General features: G+C 36.3%; 1 protein-coding gene across 1 annotated transcript; it reads left to right on the top strand.

Annotated features, from left to right (window-relative positions):
* Nucleotides 1-2,083: 2,083 nt before the first annotated feature.
* On the top strand, nucleotides 2,084-6,993 carry amy2a (amylase alpha 2A). The gene is made up of 10 exons (XM_084118787.1): nucleotides 2,084-2,285; nucleotides 2,410-2,556; nucleotides 2,646-2,843; nucleotides 2,952-3,182; nucleotides 3,271-3,404; nucleotides 5,368-5,490; nucleotides 5,588-5,687; nucleotides 5,774-5,895; nucleotides 6,486-6,611; nucleotides 6,771-6,993. Exons 1-10 carry the CDS (start codon nucleotides 2,118-2,120, stop codon nucleotides 6,958-6,960), a joined length of 1,539 nt encoding a protein of 512 aa, XP_083974913.1. The 5' UTR covers nucleotides 2,084-2,117; the 3' UTR covers nucleotides 6,961-6,993.
* Nucleotides 6,994-19,512: the final 12,519 nt, after the last annotated feature.

Genomic DNA, 19,512 nt, shown 5'->3' on the forward strand with positions numbered 1-19,512 from the left:
CTATATGAATGCCAGGTAAAAGAGATGCGTTTTAGTTTAGATTTAAACTGACAGAGTGTGTCTGCTTCCCGGACAATCACTTAGAGAGTGTTGCAATAAAACTGACATGCAAGTTAAGCTTTTTTTGTGGAAGTATCAATTTATTATTGAATATGCAATTAAAATTATTGCAAACATTACCAAATGACCAAATGTGAAAAACAAACAAAATGTGTATTCAGTATTTGCAAAAACTGAATTATACTAATAGTAATAAAAGAGTAATTTGGACAAATATTATCAACATTAAGGCATTAAAATAAAACATTATTTTATTAAAAGTAAAATATTACTGTAATGTTGATATAGTGTAGGCTATTTAACATTAAAACTCACAAACCCACAAAGCTGCTTGTTAATCTCCTGACTGGCAGCGCTGATGATCGCCTCGTTAAAATGTTAACTTGCACACAATAAAATAAAAGATGACATGCATGGTGGTAAGGTAGGCTATCATGTAAGTTTACATTTTTTAAGTTTTAAATATTGACGATCATTCGTTCAACTAAACGGGTATACTTTTCTTCTCAAAACTGGCGCCTGTCCATTTATTTCTTCTTTCCTCAGTCGATGTTTATAAAGATTGCAAGTCATACATTTACTAAAAAAAAAGCTATATCAAGCTCTTGAAAGCCTTTTTTGGCAGAAACGATGGTTCGAGACATTACAGAAGACACACGCAGACTGCTGGAACTTACCTCAGCTCAGTCACTTCTTCAGACGAGTATTTCTAAAACTACGCCAGCAGACTTTTCACTCACAACTCACTAGCTAGCCTAACGTACATTAGAGACTCATTTCCCGCTGATTTTACGTGCGATCCCTGTGAGGGAAACTGCGCGTATGGATTTCATACAAAACGCTTTTCTCACTTTTAAATACGCAACGTCCACAATCAATAGGCCTACGATAATTACATGATGAATTTAGAATTTAAATTTTCAAAAAGGCTGCTGATATAGCTGGTTTAATTTCAACTAAGGATTTGCAGCATTTTGTCAAAAAATTCTAACCGGCTAGCTGTGGCTAATGAATGTTTCACAGAATAAATACTTTACCCCTCACACTTCCATATCAAAGACTGTATGTTGAACAGTGAAATTAGCTTGCTGCTACCACCACAACTTATTAAAAATATAGGTAAACATTCATATTAACTTACCATAAAACACTGCCTGCTCCGAGTGGCGTGCTCCTCGAGTCAGAAGTGAAGAATCCAGAAAGTTCCACAAAGAATAAAAAAAGTAACCAGTTGCTGGGTCAAAATAACCCAACCAGCGGTTTATTTGTGAATGACCCCCTTACAACTCATTTGACCCAGCATGAGCAACCCAATAATGTGTTTACAGTACCCCAAACAACCCAACTTTTTGACCCAGCACAATCAACCCAACAATTTGTTTACAGAAACAACCCAGCATTTTTTTGAGTGTAGTGAATTATATAATTAAAGAAATTATCGCAGTCGCAGATAAAAGTTAAGCACTTTTCAGCAATATTTATTCTGTTTATTAAACACTAATACATTTTTATTAATGTCAGTAAGAGTTATTGATCATTTAAGTCATAATGATTAAAGATAAACTATTTATTTATTTTCTCGTAATATTTGTAAAAAAAAAACAAAAAAACTGGCTCATTACATAACTTACTCATTGCACAAGGTCAGCCAAACCTGTTCTGCTCCTTTTTTCATTAAGTCCATTTTATTCATATAACACATTATACAATACAAGTTGTTTCAAAGCAGTTGTGCATTAAAAATCAGTGTGAGCATTCTGAATGGAAAAATTACAGTTTAAAGTCTCAACCTTGTGGTTTGCCAAGTTTGCCAAAGTTACTTTTCGTTCCTTACCTAACAGTGTTTTATAACTATGTTTATGCTGATAAGGTTATTTAAAGAAGTCTTTATTTTTAGTTTGTACCATGGGAAATAGTCAATGTTTTTCACCTGCAGTTCAAAGTGGCTTTCTCCAAACTATGAGGTCCTTGATTGGCCAGAGGAAAAATGTCATTTTGTATATAAACTGCACATGAGCCTAGGTTTTGTTGTAGGTTTTTCTCTAAACCAGGGAAGGATGAAGCTTCTAATCTTGGCAACGTTGATCGGGCTGAGCCTCGCTCAGTTCAACCCTAACACTAAAAGTGGAAGAACTGCCATCGTCCACCTGTTTGAGTGGCGCTGGGCCGATATCGCAGCGGAGTGTGAGCGCTACCTCGGACCAAATGGCTTTGGTGGAGTTCAGGTATTTTTAAACACATCATTGAAGTTAATACTGCAAAGAGTTCATTTGCAGTTAATAATTTCTTGTGCTTTATAAGTAAACATGTATAATAGTAATAACAAAATATACATTTTTCCCATTTCAGATCTCCCCTCCGAGTGAGAGCATTGTTGTCACAAACCCCTGGCACCCTTGGTGGCAGAGATATCAGCCAATCGGTTACAACCTGTGTTCCAGATCAGGAAATGAAAATGAGCTGAGAGACATGATCACTAGGTGCAACAATGTCGGGGTAAATGCAGCTATAATTTACAAATAGAGTACAACTAGCCTATTGCTGTATTATTCTCATGGAAAATTCATGTCGGTTTGTTTTTGTAGGTGTACATCTACGTTGATGCAGTCATCAACCACATGTGTGGAGCGGGTGGTGGAGCTGGTACCCACTCAAGCTGTGGTTCATATTTCAATGCCAACAACAAGGACTTCCCCACAGTTCCATACTCAAACTTGGACTTCAATGATGGCAAATGCAACACTGGCAGTGGAAACATCGAGAACTACCAGGATGTCAACCAAGTATGAGATGATTTGATGTCTAAGTGTTCATTTCAACCTCTGATTTATTGTGCAGTGTGATCTCTTGTTGTCTTGGTGTTACGAATCTGAGCACTGTAATGATGGCAGGTGAGAAACTGTCGTCTGGTTGGTCTTCTGGACTTGGCTATGGAGAAGGACTATGTGCGTGGTAAGACGGCCGACTTCATGAACAAGCTGATTGACATGGGAGTGGCTGGATTCAGAGTGGACGCTTGCAAGCACATGTGGCCTGGTGATCTTTCTGCTGTCTATGGCCGTCTTCACAATCTGAACACACAGTGGTTTCCCTCTGGCTCCAGACCTTTTATTTTCCAAGAGGTATTTCCATTAATTTCCAAAAAGAACATCAGTGTAAAGGTGGCAAAATATTTAATAGCGATTTACTTGTTAATGGGTATGTTATTAGGTTATTGATCTAGGTGGGGAGCCCATTACATCAAACGAATACACTGGAATTGGAAGGGTGACTGAGTTCAAGTACGGTGCCAAGCTGGGCAATGTCGTCCGCAAATGGAATGGAGAAAAACTATCCTTCCTCAAGTAAGCAAAGCTGTGGATTTGCATTGCTATTAATTATACAACAGTCCTCCATTTGATTGGTCCAAACAAAGTTCCAAACATACAGTACAACAGCACTGGGACTTGTCACTGTCTGTATCAATCTACTTTGCATATTCCAGACAAACAGTCTAGTGGCGGGAATTTTTCACTGACTTTTTCTGAAGGTTACATTGTTACATAAGTAGGTGTCTGATTGAGTCTAGTGTGGACCACTGATTCATTAATTCAGCTGATTCATTCAAAACACTCATGAACAAAAGATTCATTCAGGAATGAAACAAGAGACTGTTTTTATGATTAACCAATTGAGTAATTAACTCGACCCATTCGTTCAAAACTCTTGATTCATTCAGAGACAAAACAAGTGACTATTTTTTAGTAAGCAATTCAATCATTCACTCAACCAATTCATTTAATATACAGATTCATTCAGGAACTAAACAAGTGAGGCCCTGCGTCTCAATGTCCATACTATCCATCCTAAACAGTATGTGAGATTAAAATAAGTGTGTCCCTAAGCATATAAGAGTATGCCAGAAGTCCCTGGATGGTCTACTATTCCCGGTGAATTTCCGAAGTGTGGATCCGTGCTCACTCTAAAGGCTAATATTGCCCACAACCCTTTTGCGGTTTGGAGAAGGAACTACAAACACGAGTAAAAAGTGTTAAAAAACGGAAAAAAAACATGGCGGATATGCGCGACCGATGGTGAGAGGTTTAGATAAAGGTTTGAGTGACTAATCTAAGTTTAACCCGATAAAAAAAAGAATATTTATTTAATGTTCATCATCATTGGTCGGGTCCCCTGTTATGGAGCTCGACAATATGTTTCCACAATTCTCTATTCTTGGCGATGCTGATGATCACTTTTGTTTCCTCTTCCCTTTCGACATGGGTGAGTGACTGACTGCTCTTCGCTGCGGGGAGAGCTATTTGATTCCGGGCTTTTTGGCTTTTGTTGTACTCGTCGATATAGCTCCGGATTTTGTGTCTGAAGGTTAGGCGAGGGGCTCCTCGCTTGTTCTTATCACTGACTTCTGAGTGATAGATGGCGTAGATGTGGGCTGGTTCGTTCTCTTCCATGCGAAGACACTGGCCCACGAACTCTATTTAATGTTATCCGTGGTATATTTCATCTGCAATAACAATGTGGACTTTTATAAAGATCTGTTTGGCCATTAACTTTTAAATGCCTCATTATGCATTAATATAAGGAGAGTTCTCTGCGACCCGCGACAGCAGATCAACGTGCTACAGCATTTCTCTCCGATACAGTAGGAAATGAAATGAAATGAAATGAGGAGGATTTTATCTTTGACAAGATGATTGACAGGCCAGTTTACTGTGACAGGATGCGACAGAGAGCAACCGTTAAAGACGCAATTGTATGACGTGATAGTATGTCCTAAAGCTTGTCTACTCTTCTGCTACACTCAAAAGTATCTACTTTTTCTTCACAAAGAGAATACATACTTTCAGGGTGTATAGGCGAATTGAGACGCAGCAACAGTTTTTTTTTTTTGAGTGAGAAACTGAATGATTCATTCAAACGATTCATTCAAAACGCTGATTTCTTTCAGGAATGAAAAGGTTGATCATTTTATGAGTGAGAAATTGAATCAATCACTTAGTCACTTCATTCAATCCACTCATTCAGAAATGAAGCACCACTGCTGTTGCCCAGAGGCACATCTTTTTTTGTTGTTGAAATATTTACTATGGTGCAACAAAAAAGTAACTGATAATATTGTGTCTAAAATGTAAGATACTCAATTGCTCAGAACAATAAAACAGAACAAGAAGTGAGATATTGCATAAATATATAAACTTTAGTGTTAATTCAAACATTTTCTAAGGGTCTCAGCTCTGTTTTGTCACCCTGTTGTATTTATTGTTTCTTGCAAACTAAAACCAAAAAAACAGATTAAGATTTTTGTTTCAGGAACTGGGGTGAGGGCTGGGGCTTCATGGCTTCTGGTAAAGCTTTAGTGTTTACTGACAATCACGATAACCAGAGAGGACATGGTGCTGGAGGTGCATCTATTCTGACATTCTGGGATGCCAGGTACAACTTTGTATGATTTTAATTTACAAAGTAGCATATGCATGACACATGAAAATATCAAATTTCCTTTCACCTGTTATAATCCTTCTCTTTCTAGACTTTACAAAATGGGTGTAGCCTTTATGTTGGCCCACCCATACGGATTTACCAGAGTAATGTCCAGCTATCGGTGGGACCGCAACATTGTGAATGGACAGGTAGATGTTTAAGTTTAGCCAAGTGAGAAAACAAATGCTAAAATGTCTTGTAAGGATTCATAATTGTTCACTTTTTCATTGCTCAGGACAAAAACGACTGGATAGGACCTCCCAGCAATGGTGATGGATCCACCAAACCTGTTACCATCAACTCTGACTCTACCTGTGGAAATGGCTGGGTTTGTGAGCACAGATGGCGTCAGATCAAGTGAGTTCCTATAGTTTCAAGATGTCTTATGCTTGCTAACATACACTAAGGTTCAAAAGCTTGGGGTCAGTATGATTTTTTAAAAAGCAGCAAGGATGCATTACCAAAAATAACAGTAAACAAATTTCAAATAAACTTTTATTTATCAAATGATCCTGAAAAAAATACAACACGTTTTCCAAAAAAAATATTAAGCTGCACCACTGTTTTCAACTTTTATCATAATAATAATAAAAAAATGTTTAGCACCAAATCAGCATATTAGAATGATTTTATCACAGTAATAAATTATTATATATATATATATATATATATATATATATATAAAACATAGAAAACAATAATAATAAATAGTAATATTAAATAAACTAATTTTAAATTGTAATAATATTGTTTTTACTGTATATATATATATATATTTTTTTTTTTATCAAATAAATGCAGCTTTGATGAGTATAAGAGACTTCTTTAAAAAAACATGAACAAAATCTGATACCAAAATTTTAATTGTAGTGTACTTCAGAATTTACAATCATTATAATTATGAAGTAAGATTATAAAGTAATGGTTGGGAATGTATTTCTCCACAGAAACATGGTGGCCTTCCGTAATGTTGTAGATGGACAGCCATTCTCTAACTGGTGGGACAATGGAAGCAACCAGATCTCTTTCAGCCGTGGTAATCGAGGGTTCATTGTCATCAACAATGATGACTGGTAAGAATTTGTTCTTTAAAGAAAGGTACAATATGAGAGAAGATTTTAGTTTGTATTTTAGAGATATGTTGTATTGAAATCTAGCTACTATAGTGTGTGTTGTAGATGTAGCTACTGTTATCAGCAGCATATAATCTATAATATTTACTTGTGCTCTAGGGAGCTGAATGCTACCCTGAACACCGGCCTGCCAGGAGGCACCTACTGTGATGTGATCTCTGGTCAGAAGGAAAATGGCAGATGTACTGGGAAAGAGGTGAGGGTTGGAGGAGATGGGCATGCTTCCTTCAGAATCAGCAACGCGGAAGAAGACCCATTTATCGCCATTCACGCAGACTCAAAACTTTAAATAATGCCATTTAAATAAATAAGCTGCATACAAGTTATTACTTTTGTCATTTTTTACATGGTTTCATCCTGTCTCCAGTTGCAAAAAATGTATTTCTAATTTATCCATATATGCATAATCTTTATAAATAGAGTATTATTCATCATTAAGAACTATAATATAATTTACAATTCCAAATTCCAGTCACTCACCCTTAAAAGCAGTTAAATGGTACATAAAAAACAGTAAAATAAATACAAAAATAAAGTCTAAAATTAAATATAAATATAAAAATTGAAGGTACAATAGTTTAACTTTAACTAAAACAACACCACTGATACTCTTAAGCTGTGTGTCCAGTAATGGACTACAGTTGTATCTCACATTTCAGCACAAATCCTTGTGATATTTTGAACACAGTGTACTTCGTTTGGCTTCTCTCTGATCAGTCTGAGGAAACCTGAGAAAGCAGCTTCTCTTCCTCAATAAAGTCAAAAGAAATGAATGCATGCTCGGTCCTTGCAGTCCGTCACTCAGCATGATGGCCAATAATGACCTGTCAGAGATACTGGCCACACATTGCAGAGCATAACCCAGCAGGTCTGCAGGGTCCTGCCTTAACGAATGCCGAGATGGACTAGTACACCCAAAGGGCCTGAGATAATGCATAATCTATTACTCGCCTCACATCAAAAGTGACACAAATGTTTTTCCTTAAACAATAGCCTTTAATAGCGCAGAGAACAGCTTTTGATGAGTACTAACATGTATAAATGTCAATAAAACACAAAAAATCAGCTGTTAGTGAATAATAAATGTAACAGTTTGCATTATTCTAAGTAAATGTGTTGAGTGAATTTGACTACCTAAAACTGGCCAACAATTAGGCCTACACATTTAGATAAAACAACTGATTGTTGGAAGAACTGTTGGAAGCTGCAATAGCTTAACCTCTATGAAAAAAAGTTTATTTAATGCAATCTTAAATTGAGAAATATCATGGCAAGCAAAGAGATTGTTGTCTTAAACTAATAAGGAACATCTCAACACCTGTCACCTACTGTATAAAATGTGTTAAATTGCCGCAGACAAGGGTAACAATCAACTAACTCATTTTAAGTATAGAGAATTAAAAAGTTACGAAGAAAGTTACTAAGCCTGACAACAAAATCAGCAACAACACTGGGGTTCATGCCCCAGTGCACGCTGGGAAGTGGGTCAATACTAAATCACAAAACAAAAAGTGTGAGCCTAAATTCTCTTTCACATTTTTTGTTGTGTTTAAACCGTTAAATACACACAAGGTTATGTCAAAAACACACAAAGTTCACATAAACACAGTCAGTTGTCTATGAAAGTAAAGAGCAGTTGCTATAATATTATAATAAGATCCCCATACATCACTAGTGGAGCAAATTTTTTCACATGCTTGCAGAGAAAGGCTTACCAAAACAAAGTTACTGGGTTGGCCTTTTTCACATTTTATGGGCTGGTCGATGCACAGAGAAACCGATTATAGCACTTAAACACGGAAAAAGTCAGATTTTCATATGTCCCCTTCAATGTTTTATATAAGTTTATATACTATTGTTCATTGTTAAAATCAAGTTTGTTCATAAAACATAAACTAACAACTTGAAACAACTTGACAAATTAAACCAACTAACCTTCTTTTGTTGTTGGTTCAACTGTAATAAAGTCAGTATATAGTATATTGTAATATAAAAGCTGCAATGAGATGCATTACTTGTGTTCCCGAAACTTGTAAGTTCCTTTAAAATAGGAAGTAAACCCCAAAAATGACGACTACCATGAAAATTAGTTTAATTAGTTAGTTTTTCAGCATAATTTATCTGGGATTTTTTTTCCCTTCACACTGCAGACAAAGTGAGTCTAATTCATGTGAATCCATATGATAAAAGTGAAGAAAAACACAAACAGCTTTGAAATGACAGCATGTTTTTCTCCAAATTTTAATTTAGTTAAAAGTAAAGAAAAAAAAAAAAAAAAAAAAGAAATAAAAATGCATTATCAAAGAAAGTGATTCACTCTATGCTGGCCTATGTCAAGTTTGCCTGCAACGATAATCTTGTGCAAACCATTGAAAAACAAATTGTATTACAGTCAGTGCATATAGTTGTAACCCTATTCCTTAACCTCTCTCTTAACCTTATGGCACGATTCCCGAAACGTTCGTTCGCTAAGTATATCTTCTGTAAGTCACACTTTCGTAAGGTTGGTCTGGACCACTCTTAGCTTTACCTTATCACTGTTGCAGGGCTATATGAATATAATTCTGAAGTTTTAATACACCCAGACAGTGTTCAATTAGGCAGATTCAAGTGTTTTCATGCAAAGAATAAAATTGTCATTACACTGATTGTTGTTAGATTTTTAATTATATTATTATACAATATTATTAATTTAATTAAAACGCTCTTTTAAAGGCCAGTGAAAGCATAGGCTACTGTCAGTTAAGTCCTATTCGGACGCTAATATTGTTTCTCATGGGCTCGTCCGGTATTTTAAACATTTACAGGGGTAAGTCGGTGATTTTAGTGACGTCCGAATCCATAATATCAGTGTTTTTCTCACCCAACCCGCGTAAAAATCCCTGGCCAAATTAGTACCTACTGTTTTTTGACAAACAGGTCGTGTGGTAATTTAATTGCCGTCTGAATCCACATCTCTGAGTTTACAAGAGATTCAAAATTCACGGTTTAAATCCTTTTTGATCACTGCCGAGCACGTACGCAAGATGTAAACTTTTATTACTGAAATGCTGGAAAGTATTTACAAGAACAATATTTCATCGCAGCTCCACCTCAGCGAACAAAAATGGGAAAGAGAAGAAAGCACGTAAATTTTTGAAAAGGTTATTGTGGCAGCAATATATGTTACAATTTTAAAATATGTAGGCTAGGCTATTATAGGCTATTATAGTTTGGATTATTTTTTATAATATCCAATAATCATAATAAATTGCAATTTCAACTATTTCTGAAGTGCTTCTTTAATAAAGAATACCGCTTTCTAACATAAACAGCCCCTGCACGAGAGAATAATTGATTCTCGAGCCATCGATATCAAACAATTCAGCACCATCGCCACGGACAGCGCCGGGTAACGTCGCACGTAAGAAGGTATATCTTAAGCAGCTTCCTAAGGTATGGTTCGGGGAACACACTTAGGAACATAAACAACTTTGGTAAGATATATCTTTCGAGCTTTCTTAGCGCGCTAAGAGTGAGCGTTATCGGGAAACCGGGCCCTGGTAATTTTTACTACAGCGCCCCAGATACAACACAAGCTATTTTGTTAGCATGAAACAGAGTTCAGCCTTTGATCTTGGAGGAACGTTTTCTTTCTGTTTTTTGGAGCTTTCATGCTGCTGCCATCACGTCGGTTTCACCTGAGTGCAGCTGTGGCAGGGCCGTCAGGGCAGCAGGGGCCCAGGGGGCCACCCTCCGCGCCCCGTCACACACACTCAAGAGCTCGACATATACACACACACAGACCTGAGCTCCAGACATGAGAGCTTAGACAGCAAAGGTGACATTCACCACACCATTCCACTTTGTCGTCATGGCAACTCTGGTCTGATGACAATCTGGAAAACAATAACTTTATTATACTGATATATGAAGAGTGAGTATTTCAGCAGTGGCGTGTAACGCAGTCACTTCTACTAGCAACTTTGGCAGCTTGAATTGTATATATAATATATACTTTTCAATTGTAGTCTTGTAAAAAGGCATCTGAAATAATAAACTAAGTGCAATGTAGCGTTGTCAAAAATATTGCTTTTTCGATACATATCAATACTGAAATATCTGAAACGCTTTCAATACTCATTTTCCACAGAACAGATACACGATACCAGCTGCGCTTTCTTGCTCTCTCATCTCTCTGACAGAGTTGACACACAAACCTGCCTCCCCTCACTCACTCGTTTCATTTGATCCAGATGAATATTGTTGGTGTTACAGGGCTTGAAGTTTAGTGTGCGCACAATTTTACTCATTCCTGCAGATTTTGTGCACATAAAGCCTCCTCTCAGTACTAAATTTAGATCTTTCTCCGCTGCCTTATTGCACTTAAACAGTCAAACTGCTGGTCTTAGCTAATATTCACATAAACACAGTCAGTTGACAGTTGAGAAAGAAAACCCATGTGTAACAGTATAATGGATCCTCGCTTCAGGTCTTAAAGTGATATTAGCCTAATTTACCTGCTGCCAAATTATGAGATAATATTAAAAATATCTATATGGCAGTTTTTCCCCCATGGTATCGATGTCAAAATTGTGGCCAGTGAAAATGCTGAGTGGCTAGTAACTTTGGAAAACCACTAACCAGAGTGGCTGGTGAGCAAAAAAGTAAATGTCAAGCCTTGGTTATATATACATATATAAACTTTTCACATTCACATGCGTATGAATGGACGTCAATGGAACGAAATGTGTAGTGTGACCGCCCTTTTAAGCCGCTAAACTCTGGGAAAATTTTCAGCCCAATGATCCAGTAAGAGAATGAATTAAATCAATCAATCCAAAACAGTGCTAATGTAAAGAAAACCAGGCTGATTACATAAGAGATGGCAGAGAGAATAGAGACTCACATTGCATTTTCAGTGAATTATTAATTTAAGCGTGTGGTTTGCCTTAAAACACAAGCTCTATTGTATTCTGTGATTAGGGACTTTAAGCAACAGCTGCTGATTGAACGGCAACGGCGTTCTGGGCTGGTGTTCTATGGCGCATGCGTGACTTTAACTGCTACTTCGTGACCTTCTACTGTAACCGTCTAATAAGGGAGAATAGCTGATTAGCCGTAGTCGTTAATACGTGACAGATTAGATAAGTAAATGTTATGTTTTATAGTTATGTGGCATTTTAATTGTATCTATATTATTTAATAGCAAAGCAACCCTTCTCGGTTTTTTTATTTTATTGTTTTTACATTTTATTGTTATTAAAAATGTTGTACTTTGTCAAATAATTAAATGATCCATTAAATGAGCCATCATCTGTATTGTTGCTAAGTGATTTTTGCTTTCTTTGGGTAAGGCAGCAAACAATGTCCTTCCGTTCACCGTTGCATCATCAGCTGTTGCTAGTCCCTGTTGTTTCTGAAGTACTGCTGCTGAATGGCTGCTGTTGCTGCTGCAGAGCAAGTAAAGGGACTTGCAACTGCCAATACATAAGCCGATACACTGCTGTGAGTATGTAAAACTGCTGCTACACACATAGTATATATATATATATATATATATATATATATAAATTACCCATAGCAGATCTACACAGGTGGAGCTGGGGAAGGTGGGGGTTTTCAGATTAACTCTGAAAGCATGTTGCAAACTGCTATAGTGAATGGTAACCAGCCATTTAAATGTTAAGCAGCAAGCTCATTGGCTGCAGACGCGATGAACCAATCAGCTTGCACCAAGTAGTTAAGGCTGTAAATATCATCAGCTCGCGTTAAGGACCAATGAGCCTGCACCATCTAAAGTTTCATGACAGAACTAGGCATAGATGATATTTATATATTATATATTATTAGATATTTATTATGTATTACATTTATTTATTACTTTGAGTTTAGAAAAAATAAATTCCAGAAAAGACTGTAGAGCACCATTGCATTCAATAAATAATTGAATTGTCCCATGTCTGTCTGAGTTGAACAGAGGGGAGAGCTGTACCTTCCGATTAGAAGCTCAGGTATCACTGTTGCAGGTCAGAAGCTTGGACTTGTCATTTTCACTGATGTTTTTTGACATCAACGTCAACACTGTCCCTTGTACCCACACACCCCTGTCCCTTGCTCTATAATTTATTATGCTCACAGTGAACTTGACTGTCAGTGCACATATGGTGGACTGCCTAACCACAAACTTTTTTCTTAATCATCTAAAGGGGAGGGGGGACAGTTGCAAAACAGTTTCCTGAAGGTCCAAATATTATGCTTATAAATAAATAAAAAATCATCAAGACAGATGAATTAAGATCTGGACTGCATTTTTATATCACTATCAGTGTTGGGGGTAACGCATTACAAGTAACGTGAGTTCCATGATCAGAATACTTTAGTCACATAACTAGAAAAGTAATGCATTACTTTTAAATTTACAACAAAATATCTGAGTTACTTTTTCAAATAAGTAACGCAAGTTAATTTGTTTTCCCATTAATTGACTGCAGGTTGAGAGAAATCAGGAGTAAGTGTAGAGGCGTTGTGTGCGCTGTGTGAACATGAAGGATATTATAGCTCTAGACTAAATGGGAGCATGCATTTACTCATCTCACTTGCACAAAAACAGATTCAGTATTCTTCAGTATTATAAAACCTGCTAATTAAATATGTTAAATATACTATGTGTATTTAATCTCACTTTATTAACCAATATGTCTTTGCTGCTGTCCAGCGATGATCTAACTCAACCATACTTAGCAAAAATGGCTTTAGATAAACATCACATTTGAGGCTTATTCAATTCACCTTTGGTATGAAAGGACATTTACATTTGCCCAAATTTTAAGTCAAGTCAAGTCAAGTCAAGTCAAGTTTATTTATATAGCGCTTTTCACAATACAGATTGTATCAAAGCAGCTTCACAGTATTAAATTAAAATAATACATCAATGCTTGTTTCTAGTGGAAAATGTCCACGTTTGGTAATGCTGATCAATAGTATTGTTGATTGATTAATTAAATTAAATATCCCAAATATCCCCAACTGAGCAAGCCAAAGGCAACAGTGGCAAGGAACCGAAAAACTCCATCAGGTGACCTAATGGAGAAAAAAAAAACCTTGGGAGAACCCAGGCTCAGTCGGGGGCCAGTTCTCCTCTGGCGTTTATGAACTAGAGGTTGGATTTAACTGTAAGATTAAAAGTATTATATGAATGCCTGGCTGAAGTGATGCGTCTTTAATCTAGTTTTAAACTGGGAGAGCGAGTCTGAGCAACGAACAGTATCAGGAAGACTATTCCAGAGTTTTGGAGCTAAATGTGAAAATGCTCTCCCTCCTTTGGTGGATCTGGATATCCTAGGTATGACCAAAAGCCTCGAATTTAGTGATCTTAAAGAGCGCGATGGATTATAGGGCGATAGAAGATCCGTTAAATAGACTGGAGCTAAACCGTTTAGGGCTTTATAAGTCAGTAGCAATACCTAATTAATACGGAACTTTATAGGTAACCAATGTAGTGATGATAAAATTGGTGTTATTGCTTGATCTAGTAAGAACTCTAGTGGCGGCATTTTGGATTAACTGTAGCTTGTTTATTGAGGATGCAGGACAACCGGCTAATAAAGCATTACAGTAATCTAGTCTCGAGGTCATGAATGCATGAACTAATTTTTCTGCATCAGAAACTGATAGCATGTTACGTAGCTTAGCAATGTTTCTAAGGTGGAAAAAGGCTGTTCTTGTAACATATGAAATATGATTTTCAAAAGACAGGTTGCAGTCTAGTATAACACCTAGGTCTTTTACTGTAGAGGATAAAGTAACAGGACATCCTACTATGTTAAAGTTGTAGTGTGAGAGGTTTTGTGGGCGGTTTTTTAAACCGATGAGTACCTCTGTCTTGTCTGGATTTAATAAAAGAAAATGGTAACACTTTACAATAAGGTTCATTAGTTAACTACATTAGTTAACATTAACTAATAATGAACTGCACTTATACAGCATTTGTTCATCTTTGTTAATGTTAATTTCAACATTTACTAATACTTTATTAAAATCTTGTTAACATTAGGTAATGCACTGTGAACTAACATGAACAAACAATGAACAGCTTTATTTTCATTAACTAACATTAACAAAGATTAACAAAAACAGTAGTAAATGTATTGCTCATTGTTAGTTCATGTTAGTTAATACATTTACTAATGTTTAATAAAGGAACCTTATTGTAAAGTGTTACCAAGAAAATTGTGTGTCATCCAATCTTTTATATCTTTAACATACTCTGTCAAATTGGATAATTTAGCGTTTTCGTCTGGCCGTGATGAAATATAGATTTGAGTGTCATCAGCATAACAATGGAAACTAATTCCATGTTTCCTTATAATAATATTTCCCAGGTGAGAAAATATAACGCAAAAGTACTGTAACTCATTACTCTCCATAAAAAGGTTACTAACGTAATTAGTCACTTTTTAAGGGAGTAGCGCAAAATTGTAATGTATTACTTTTAAAGGTAACTTTCCCTGACACTGCTCACTACTTTCTATTTTTGTAACAGGATATCTAAATATAGATTTCTTCTAGTCTTTACTGATCGCTTGCTGTGAATGGTAATGTCACAGAAAGAACAATGCTGTGTCACCACAGTGTCCCATATAACTGCTGCGATTATTCTATATCACAGGGCATATAATTATATGAAAGACAAAATAAATAAATGTTTGTGCAAATTTTACATATAGTTTTAGCTACGTATCTGACCTCTATATCTATATCTGTATATCTGTATATCTATATATCTATATCTACATATCTACATCTATATCTATACATATATATATATATATATATATATATATATATATATATATGATCACAAACAGTCCATGGAAACGGCTGTTCAAACAATGGAGAGGCGAGAGGCATGGCTAGACCGTAAAATCTTTTGAAAGTTCCTTGAAATATTTCAGCCACGTGTTGTGTAAATGTTTAAATAAGATTGGCAGGGCATATGTAGATCGATTTTTTTTTCCGGATTGGGGGATGTTATGAATGCAAAGACCTTGGATGACGATACTGGACTCTATATATATATATATATATATATATATATATATATATATATACACACACACACACATACACATATATATATATACACACACACACACACACACATATATATATATATATATATATATATATATATATATATATATATATATATATATATACACAGCAGTAAAGCCTTTTTTTATGCATTTTTTGTATACACAAAATTAGGGTTAAGGGTAAAATATTTATAATTTGCTTATAGTAATATGTTGTCATTTAGCTAAGTAAATGTGTGTGTGTGTGTGTGTGTGTGATGAGGGTGTTCAGATGTCTTCTGTACAACCCACTGGCTCTGGTTTAATCATTTCATCTGCTCGATTTACCAATTCTTCACAGTCACCATAGGGGTCAAAGGTGGAGGTGGCACGAAGCTGATCCATGGACAAAGTCAAGGGGAAATAAGAAACAAGTAAAACAATATTGTTCCTTTTTTGATAAAAAATACCTTATAAATAATTGTGCATCATATTTTGAATGTTCTTCATTATAAATGAATTTGTGTTATTGTTTGTCTTGAGTAATGGAATGTGAGCAGTGCACAAAAATGTGTACGCCTCAGGAACAACACTCAGATCTCAGGAAAATAATTGATTATTCAATTAGTGGAATATGACTATTCTAGTATGCAGAGTCCTTGTATCATGTCCAGTATCATGTCATCGAAGGTCTTTGTATTCATAACATCCCCCAATCCAGAAAAAAAAAATCCATCTCCATATGCCCTGCCAATCTTATTTAAACATTTACACAACAAGTGGCTGAAATATTTCAAGGAACTTTCAGCGGATTTTACAGTCTAGCCATGCCTCTCGCCTCTCCATTGTTTGAACAGCCGTTTCCATGGACTGTTTGTTGACAGCCGACAGCAGCTGATATGACAACACCACAGTGTCCAAATACAGGCACTAATTCAAATGTGTTTATCCAGTAATTGCCAGCGATGTTGGAGGCAGACCCTGGGCCCCGTTCCAAATGCTCCTGGGGCCCGTTGAGCCCTCTGCAGAGCAAGCTGCGATGAGAAGGAGCAGATGGAAGCATGAGTACTGCAGCGCTTGCCCACCCTCGACTACCTCTGCCATATCACGGCCTCTACTCTCATTACCCATGTGCTTAAAACCCCATCACACACTTCTGTGAGATGATTTTTCATCAGGTTATAATCACATGCACATATTGCAACTGCTTTATTACTAGATCACTGCTTTAAGATCACTATGAAATGTGACATGATTTCAGATGATTGGTGAGTATATTTAAAGTGTAAGTTCAGCGATTTTCAACTCGCTTTGTATTGTTACAATGTCGGTAGTATATGTAACTGAACGATGTTTACTCTTTCTCCATGTTACGTAGACAGAGAAATTCCTAGTTATTTGTATTCCCAGTTTATTGTAGGTTCATCACTGAAAACTGTATCGTACTTTATCTACTCTTTAAAAAGCATTATGGTAAAAATACTAGCCTTCTTACCTGTATACGCAATGGCATTTTGCTTTGGGGGGTTGGGCAGAAGGTGCTCCCTGTTGCTTTTCTTCCTAATTAACTAATTAACAGCAGTTACATTCAGGGTTTTTTTTCTCCTCTATTTGGCCTAAAACTGATTGTATCATCCAGTTTGAAGAGGATTCTACAGATTGTGCGTAGCTGTGTTTTCTCCATATTTACGATCCTGCAGCATTAAGGGTACGTTTACATGACAACGATGTGCTAAAAATGGAAAAGTTTTTTTTTTTTTTCTACAGATGACAACGTTATCATAATGATCCCTGTTCACACGGATGTGTGAAAACGACTAATAACGCTGTATTATTATTTAGACAACAGTGCACTCGAGCTGAACGCACATGCCTATAAACACAAATTACATAAGGTATAATTTGTTGTCCGATTTTCATTCTAAGGATGTTAATCCTGATAATACTGTATTATTACTTTGTCTTCTGGGTAAATTTCATCTTCACAAAGCTAGAAACATTCATCCAATTTTAGAATGTTCTCCTCTGATATAAAGTCCCTTTTACTTCCTTTAAGAAAATGTCAAAACCTTTGAACACAAAGGCTTCGAAACGTCTAGGTTACGACTGTAACTCTGTTCCCTGAGAACAGGGATGATTGTCATTTGTGCAAGACGCGCTTATATACTTCCAGGTTTTACGTAAATGATGTCAGCAGCTGTCGCCGGTCAATGTGATTGGTGATTTGATTGTGATTTCAGACACCTGTCACGCCTGAGGCGTTCCACAAAGCGTCAATCGACGCAATGCGAGTTCCCTTTCGAAAGGGAAACGTATATCATCCTTGAGTCTGTTGTAAGGAAACTTTAATTTAAAAAAGCATATAGACTAATAGCCTACGCATGAGGTTTTCCATTTTCCATTTTCACAGATTTGTGCTTTTGTAGTTTACACGGAGATGATAAGGTGTCGTTTTCAAAAATGTGCACTTTGAAACCCGTTTTCAAAAGTTTTCAGGCCACCAAAACACTGTTGTCGTGTAAATGAACGGCCAAAACGCATACAAAGTCGTTTGTCGTGTAAACGGCCCCTTAGCCACTGCCTACAACGTGCTGGATCTTTCACTGGAAACCGAAAATAACTCACTCCCGCTAAATGTTTACTATTTGAAATCTTGCACCAGGAAACAATACAATTGAGACCATTGTGACTGAAAGTTTGCAAAGAAGTATAATCGAGCAAAGCAGAATTTTACTCTGGCCAAACTATCCAATAGGAGCAGACTGGGAGTGGTCTTGAAAGGCAACATGCCCAGTGCATTATGGGTGTTAAAGTTTTCTTTCTTATTTGGCAAAAAGACAATGGCCTTTTTTCTATTTTCTCTAATCAGGTAGCACCAATTTCCTTGTTTTTTTTGTTTTTTTTGCCTTTCTACCACATAGGCAGCCAAGTTTTATTGAAAGCCCATTTTGCCAGTGGTGAATTACCCATTTAAATATACATTTTTGGCTGAACTATCCACATTAATGACAGTGTGGATATTAAAAAGGTATCACAATAAACCTCTCATGACTAAAAATGTGCGATGAAATGCGATCTGTAATATCACATTTCATAGCACTTAAATAGCAATCGATTTTAAAACGTCATTTTTAATGGTTGTTAGTTGATGTAACTGGAACCTGTGCAAAAATAGATCAAGTCTATGCTGTCACCAACTGTGACACTGTAAATAAAGCTAGCTCAACTATTTTGCGACTTGTCAAATCAATTATTTTGACACCAGTGGAGCTAAGGAAAAAAATTGTTAAATATTTATGAACGTGTATAATCACAGAAAGCATATCGGCAGGTGGGTAGATTAAAACAGGGTCTCGCTATTCAAGAATAGCCCGAAGGCAAAACTTTATTTATTTGTTGTCACTAGGAATGTGATTACAAACTTAGAATAAAATCTTGCACAGAATCATGACATCGGCATCAGAAGCGCAATGACACATGCCACAGCAGAATCATGAATGAATGAATCACAAACAAATCGCAAACACCAATAGATTACTTTATGTAAACCATTTGGAAGCTATTTGACATGTAGAGGAAAGACTACACAAAGATAAAACTAAAACAATCAAAAAATATCTGCTTGCATTAATCTTTCAGTTAAGAATATCAAACCATAAATGAATCAAAGCATAATGGAGTAACTACCGACAGCTTCATCAGTTTTAAAATGGTAGCAACCAATTTTTGTCAAATTTGCCATTTTCAACAAGAGGGAAGTCCACAGAAATATTTCAATAATATAT

Source organism: Abramis brama (assembly GCF_963993115.1).
Source record: "Abramis brama genome assembly, chromosome: 7".
Taxonomy (NCBI): domain Eukaryota; kingdom Metazoa; phylum Chordata; class Actinopteri; order Cypriniformes; family Leuciscidae; genus Abramis; species Abramis brama.